The sequence below is a fragment of the Pinus tabuliformis genome, chromosome 4_1 (assembly GCF_031772625.1).
Source record: "Pinus tabuliformis cultivar Carrire ecotype Pingquan chromosome 4_1, CPIR1, whole genome shotgun sequence".
In the NCBI taxonomy this organism is placed as follows: domain Eukaryota; kingdom Viridiplantae; phylum Streptophyta; class Pinopsida; order Pinales; family Pinaceae; genus Pinus; species Pinus tabuliformis.
This window is the reverse complement of record NC_142303.1, coordinates 130,571,226-130,578,812: the sequence shown is the minus strand read 5'-3', so window position 1 is coordinate 130,578,812 and position 7,587 is coordinate 130,571,226. Positions and strand designations below refer to the sequence as shown.

General features: G+C 36.3%; 2 protein-coding genes across 2 annotated transcripts; both read right to left on the bottom strand.

The window, feature by feature from the left end:
- Nucleotides 1–2,340: 2,340 nt before the first annotated feature.
- LOC149174547 (serine/threonine-protein kinase GRIK1-like) lies at nt 2,341–4,600 on the bottom strand. Its single transcript, XM_089420889.1, has 7 exons — nt 4,518–4,600; nt 4,340–4,394; nt 3,610–3,798; nt 3,328–3,394; nt 2,909–3,024; nt 2,745–2,823; nt 2,341–2,627 (listed from the first exon to the last, which is right to left on the bottom strand). The coding sequence occupies exons 1-7, from the start codon at nt 4,598–4,600 to the stop codon at nt 2,341–2,343; spliced, it is 876 nt and encodes a 291-aa protein (XP_089277015.1).
- On the bottom strand, nt 4,592–6,738 carry LOC149174546 (glyceraldehyde-3-phosphate dehydrogenase, cytosolic-like). Its single transcript, XM_089420887.1, has 6 exons — nt 6,599–6,738; nt 6,356–6,455; nt 5,943–6,089; nt 5,750–5,810; nt 5,560–5,648; nt 4,592–4,718 (listed from the first exon to the last, which is right to left on the bottom strand). Exons 1-5 carry the CDS (start codon nt 6,736–6,738, stop codon nt 5,638–5,640), a joined length of 459 nt encoding a protein of 152 aa, XP_089277013.1. The 3' UTR covers nt 4,592–4,718; nt 5,560–5,637.
- Between the last annotated feature and the right edge of the window lie 849 nt (nt 6,739–7,587).

Here is a 7,587-nt window from a genome sequence, read left to right as displayed (position 1 = left end):
TGCTTCAGAAATGTCTCAAACATCAGCTCTAGATCTTCTTCTTGTGCCTACGTGCCTACTCTTGCAACTTTCAAAGGGGTCATGCCTTTCCAGCTGCTCAAAAAAATGATTTGTGAATCTTATTTTTCTTAATGTTAGATATTAATTTACCAAATCCTCAACAAATGAATAGAAAGAATTTAATGATAAAATGGAAATTTCGAAAAACATCACAAATAAAGATATAATGCATTGAACTTACAAGCCACCAAAAAACTGGAACAAAATATCGATGGACATTATCACGACCAAATGCACACCAAGTGTAAGAAATATTATTTTCAGTGTCAACAATCTAGCACATTCAAAACTAATATTACAGGCAACTGCCATTTATGCCAAGTCTCCTTTCCTTGCACAGCATAACATCTCAATCTAGTTGCAAGTTAAACATGAAAAAAATTGTGTAATTAAAAATTGAAAAACAGTTGGTTTTGAATACATAATGAATACAAAAATTGTAATATAGATTTCAGTTTTGACTTACGAGTTACCATTTCAAGTTTGTACAATACCCGAAATTTCCAGCATCTCCCCATTCAACTCTCTTTGTCTGCAATCTTCACTATCTGAGTTCCAAGTTCTAGAATAATTGCAATTTTTCTTTGAAATCGCTTCCTTCTAAAGCTCAGATAGAAACATTACAATGCCTAGGAATCAGACACAAGAAGCAGCCCACTTGAACAATTAAAGTGGCCCTTGAGGGCCAAACAACTGAACACGAGGACTTTCATTTGGTTAAGCTGTCGTGACAGCGCGTACTTTTCTGTCAAAATCACCCAGAGATTTGCACATGGCTCCAATTGCTTATTCATGGCTCAAGAAATTTAACTTTAGTGATTGCCTTAACATACAACCATCTTCACTGCTGAGCTTTAACCCCACTTGCAAAAGCTTAAAATTAGAAGCTCAGACAAAGATGGATATTGCAATTTCAAGCAAAAACATGAAATGGCTATTCATACATCACTGTATAAATTAAAGCGTTGATTCCTTACCAGTTCTTATTGCACAATAATTAAATAATAGCGGCCAATATAAAAGGAATGGAACTCAATCCGCAAGCAAGGTTCCACAGTTCAATCAGCCATTTAATACCAACACTCTAATGCCTTCTTATCAGTTCAATGGATTGGTATAAGCACCAACTGGAAATCTGATCAAACTCAGCCATGTAGAAAATGAGTAGACAAAATCAGTTTAGAGATTTCCCAAAATCCTCCATTCAAAGTCGCGTCTTTGGTGGCTTTCTGGTACCAATCAGCTTGTTATAGAAACCCTCAGCTCCAAGAAATCAACAACAAATCTATTGGGTTTCGTTTGTGAATATATAGATGCATCATCAATAGATAAGAATAAAAATCACAATCTAAATATGAAGCCCCATATGACCATTTTATTCAGGGATAGTTCCATCACTGCCATCAAAACCCTGGCCACACAATTAGCTTGCTTTTCTATTGTTACACTCGTCAAGTTGTGTACCACAACCATAAAAGGAAAGGTCTTTATAATATTCCACTACAAGAAAACTAACTTGACCGATTCTAGATCAATTTGAAATGGCCAAGATCTCTGCAGATATTTAGACTGGCAACCAACCTAGCTTGAAAACAGGTTGCACAAAGCCGTAAAAAATAAGCTATCATAAATAGAGTTATTACATGCACAAGGTGCTTAAAACCCTCTGCCCCCTCTGCCTCACATCCCTTTACAAGGAGGATGCACAAATTGCAATATTATTTTATTGTGAATTACACCAGGGAATTCCTAGTATGAAGAACTTGATTGCTACATCTTAACAGCACATATTTTACAACAAAGACACTGAACTTGCTTGCTGCAACCTTACCAGCACATAATCTGCAACTGACACACCGATATCTTGAAGAATTCCCCTAGTGCTCTTGACAGTGAAGTGCTTTGAAAGTTTGAAGTTTGAACATTAGCCACCATATCATGTGATTCTTGATTATTATTTGCATGGTTAGAACTATCAAATAATATTCCTTTGAGGTCCCAATTGCATTAGAAGGAAGTCCAACTAAAGCATGCCGCTGAATATCTAAAGTCATACAGGCAGATACAATGTACAAGCATCATAGAGCAACTCAATATAAATACAATGAGAAAAGGAAACCTCTCTTCTGAAGAACCACAACATCTCTTCCATGACTAAGCAGCCATGAAATATGTAAAAATAAAAACCATAACCGTCCCTGTTAAACTGATTCTGACAATGCTTCAGAGGAAGCTACAGTTTGCTCATGATGATCAAAATGATATCTGGAGCTACCCTGTTCACATTTCCCCAAAACCTGCACAGTTGACGTGAAATCCTTCATAACCCACGGATGCCTTGCAACAACCTCTAAGCTCATCCTTTTCTTCGGATCTATGAAATCCAATAGTGGCAACTTGATTATTATGGTGAATTTCAGAGGAAGCTACAGTTTGCTCATGATGATCAGAATGATATCTGGAGCTACCCTGTTCACATTTCCCCAAAACTTGCACAGTTGACGTGAAATCCTTCATAACCCACGGATGCCTTGCAACAGCCTCTAAGCTCATCCTTTTCTTCGGATCTATGAAATCCAATAGTGGCAGCTTGATTATTATGGTGAATTTCAAAATTTGCAGCAATGCAACTCTTAAAACTAAAATCTGCTCTGTAAAGCATTCAATTGAGAAAAGTCACTTACCCTTGCAAAGAAGACCTTCGAGTAAGTTTGCAAGTGTTGGATTCATATCCTCTGGAATTACAAGTGGATCATGAACAATCTAAGCCACCACTAGTAACAACAAAATAAGTATTTCCCTCCATTCGGCCTGTTTGAAAAGTCAAAAGCAGCAGAGATTCATTTACCTTGTCATATGTGCCTTGCAAGGAGTCACCAATGAAGGGATAAGAACCTAACACCATGCAGTATAGTGTCACACCCAATGCCCACACATCAGCAATTTTACCATGATATGTCAAGCCTATTGAAAATAGGCAACACAAATTGTCAGGCGTATTTTGACAACTGAAGTATCTGTCCTTTAACATGTGACCCTTTCTTCCTTTCCTCTGGTCTTTCATTTCATTGAACAGGCTTTTATTTACAAGAGAACAAGCATGAATTGAAAATATAATATATGTCGAGTATAAGAATGTAATCTGACAACAAACAAGATGGACAATATATCATCGAAGATATGAATACAGTACAAATTAGCAGCAATGATTGTCCAAATCTTGAGCAGACGGTATTTGTATAACTAGCAAAGTTTCAAGCACTCTACCTAGGCAACATTCTGGTGCAGTGAAAACAGGAGTACCAGGAGACCTTCGAAGCTTATCATTGCTGCCCTATATACATCCAAAGGAACATTGGATTTTGCAAAACATTTCCTCCCAGTAACTGAATCCTCATTGTCCAACGTTAACATTTAATAAAAAATACTCACCTAACAATAGTCAACAGTAGGAATTTGTAATTGTCTATAACTATCAAAAGGTGAGGTCATGTTTAGAACACATTCACTATCAGAAAGGAAGGTACACTCAGAGAGCAACTTTCTTACCTCAAACATCCTCCTAACACTGAAGTCAGAAATCTTAACTGTTCCATCGCTGCCAACCAGAAGGTTTTCTGGTTTGATATCTCCATGAAAGATATTTTGCACAGTAATTTTCAGGTTCCCAACTAAGAAAGTGGATGGAGGCAAGTCCAATTTTAACACAGTAAAAAGAAGATAAGTTTCAATATTAAGCTATTTTATTTTTCCAACAATAGAGAGAATGATTGGTATTCTCCTTCAAATTGTTTTAGTGAAAACAAGGTATGCAATATGTAAATATTTCAAAATTTGGTAAAAAAAAAATGGCAGAATCAAAGCTTGAATAAAACCTTTTATGATTTATCCAATGAAATGAAGGAAAAAAAAGAACAAGATATTGAAAATAATAGTAATAGATTCTGAATTAGTTCTAATACATTCAATAATCCTGACAAAAGCTTGAAAAAACTTCAATGAGCAGTGCTCTTTATATGTTTCTCCCAATACAAAATTATCATTCCCTATTCAACAAAGGTAGTGAAACGATCCCTAAGCCTGTGAATGCATTGGACCGCTGATAAGTACAATTCTTAACTTTAGAGAAGTATGAGTGAAAATTGTGACATGAGTGAGAAAGGATTTTTCTCTTCTGGAATTGGAAACAATAAATCTTACCCAATATACTATATCTTCTTCAAGTTCTTAAAGTTTTTTGGGTTGTTAGTTGTCAAGTCTCTATATGGCACAAGGTTACCACAGCGTCCTCTGTGTAACCAAGAATTCCTTTCAATTTTCCCTCAGATTCCTCCCTATAAAATGAAATGCACCATATATAGTTAAAATGAAATACACAACCTTGAAACTTATTCCTGACAGAGATTGTATATATCCTCTTCCCTTCCTCTTCTTAGGGGGTAACTGAGACTACTTACTTAATGGCTACCTTGATCTCGTCATAAGTGGCAGACTTCTCAAGTCTAACAGTCAAATCAACAACTGCAACATCTCTCGTCATAAGTGGCAGACTTCTCAAGTCTAACAGTCAAATCAACAACTGAAACATCTGGTGTGGGTACTCGGAAGGCCATTCCAGTCAACTTTCCATTGAGAGCTGGTAGAACCTTGCCAACAGCCTTCAAAAATACAATCACAATTAGTAGCTGTGAGAACATAAAAGGTGATGCTGGTGGGGATTCATATTAACAAAATTAGAAGAAAAATATGCAGAACCCAACTAGATTACAGAGAATTAACCAATTGCAAGTACACAGTTAATGTTTCTCCAAAGAAATCCAACAAACAAATAAAACCTAATCACCCTAAGCATGGGACAATATGATAAAATGCGAAAATTAGGTAAGAAATAAAAAATATTAAATTCAAATGGGATCCAATGTCAAGCAACTGTGTTGTTGTGCCTACTATAAAGAAGTGGTACTTCCCAATTTCTCTCCTAACAGTCACCTAACTGTCAAGGGTAACCATAAGGATGAACAAACACCAGTGGAAAATAGAAACAGACAAGCTTAACAAAGTGGGCTATACAAAGAGATAATTTGGATGTAAAGATAGGAAAATCGTGAGCCCTAGGTTTCGAACAACAGTGCACTTTCATGACTGCGTGAAAGTAATGGTAACAAGCTGTATTTTGTCACTTGACACGGGAAGGTGGTAGTCTCACTGTTTGTTGCTCAGGTAAGACCCTGGTCATACTAAGTTTTGTTCAGGTAAGGTCCTAATCATAACTTCCCATGAAGAGAAGACATTTCAGACATTTCAGGTTTCTCAGGGCTATCTTGAAGCAGCTGAGGTAATTTTTATACATGAAAAGAATGACCAAAAGAATTGTCTGAGAAGTAAATCAATAAAACTAACCTTATAAAGTGTTTAATGTGAATGATAATCACCAGAATAAAATATTTACTGATGGTTTTAAATATGTTTAATCATCATTGGTAATTTGTTGCTTCCTACCTTAGCTGCTCCTGTACTGCTAGGAATAATGTTAAAACCAGCTCCTCTATCACCTCGCCAGTCCTTGTTTGAAGGCCATCAACTATCTTCTATGTTGTTGTTTACATACAGAAACATAAGTCAATGCAGCTTGAAAACGCCTTGTATCAATAAAATTCAAGGGCATAATACTAGTTCATAGTAAGTGTACCTGTGATGGAATGGACAGTTGTCATGAGACCTTCAACAATGCCAAACTTGTCATTGATTACCTGCCAGAGAAAACAGAGTGTTTTTGTTCTCTTTTAACATATAGTTCCTCCCCAACAATATGTAATTTTTCTCATATAAAGACACCTATACAATGAAAACTGTGATAATTTAGTAAAAATATCATTGCAAACCTTAGCCAAGGGAGCCAAGCAGTTAGTAGTACAGGTTGCATTTGAAACAATGTTCAAATCAGATTTGTATTGGTGCTCATTAACCCCAACAACAAACATAGGTGCATCCTTGCTTGGAGCTGAGATAACAACTTTTTTAGCACCTGCCTATTAGAAATCAACAAAAAAAAATTATTATATGGAGTCCAAATTGTAATTTCCATTGTTGCACTTTATACCGTTTGAAATTTACAAAATTAGATATGTTAATAGCCTTTAGGGAGGGAGCGGTATTACATGTGACAACTCCTTAGTTACCTCAAATATCATTTATCAACTTTTAGGTACATTGTATTTTTAACTAGTAGCATGTCGGATAAACTTTGAAGGAAAAAATCAATTATAATTGAATTGTGGAATGGTAATATTCAAACCTTCAAGTGAGCAGTTGTTTTCTCTTTGTCGGTGAAGACACCTGTGGATTCAACCACATACTCTGCGCCGACCTCGCCCCATGGTATTTCCTCAGGATTTCTATAGTTTTCAAACCAAAATGTGAATAGTTAGACAAATGGGAACAAATAGACAATGTCAGCACTTACACTCTGTTCATGCCTAAGCTCAAGCAATAATTGACCTAAGAAACTCTCATTGATCTCCATAAACAAGTGTTTTACCTGAAACTGAACATAGCAACAGATTTTTCTCCAAAGAGTAAAGTTTTCGAGTCTTTGACCTTGACTTCATGATGCTTCCACTGTCCGTGGACACTGTCATACTTGAACATATAATTATGAAAAATAAAGGACACTGTCATACTTGAACATATAATTCTGAAAAATAACAGAGGCACAGAAATTACTGCAGAGATCTTGAGTGGGCAAAATATGGTAGAAGAAAGCTATCAAACAAGTTAATAAAATCTTCCTGTTTCAGTTTGTCCGTAAAACATAAATGCTGTTGGGAATAAATCGAAGAACAAAAAATGCAAAACGAAGAACAATCTTCAGGTAGACGATCCAAAATTCATCAGGAGAATGATGTGCAGGCAGCTTCCAAATTAGCAACTCCATGCTCTTCTGATACTCGATTAAACAATTTGCAATAAGATACATATACTATAAAGAAAACATTGTAAACATATCGATAGAATCCAAAGAAAATTTAAACTGCATGTGCATAACGAAGAGAAACTGTTCCGGGATGATATCTATGAGGCTTCTTCACACCTTTGGTCGTGGGAGCAGATTTACGAGGCTTCTTCACACCTCTGGTCATGGGAGCAGATTTACGAGCAGCCTAATTTAAAAAAGGAGCTTCAGAATAAAATGCCACAATAAAAACAGCACGCCTCAATTAACTCCACCAAAGATGCAACGGAAGAAATATAGGAAAGTCGTTACCTTTGTTGCGAGCTGCTTCCTTGGAGTCTTTCGTCCGATAGATTTCCATGTTGTCTGCTTCGTACGAGCCATGATTCAAGGAAAAGAGCGATCTACAGCACAGAGAGCAAGAACGAAAGCATAAGACCAAAGCCCAAACATCAAAACAGAAAATCCAAAACCACAACAAAAAATTACTATCAATCTCTTTCAAAAAAACCACTTTTAGGCAATCCAATCGCGATCACACCGCCTTAAATAAAATGGAGATTTTCCCGTACTAA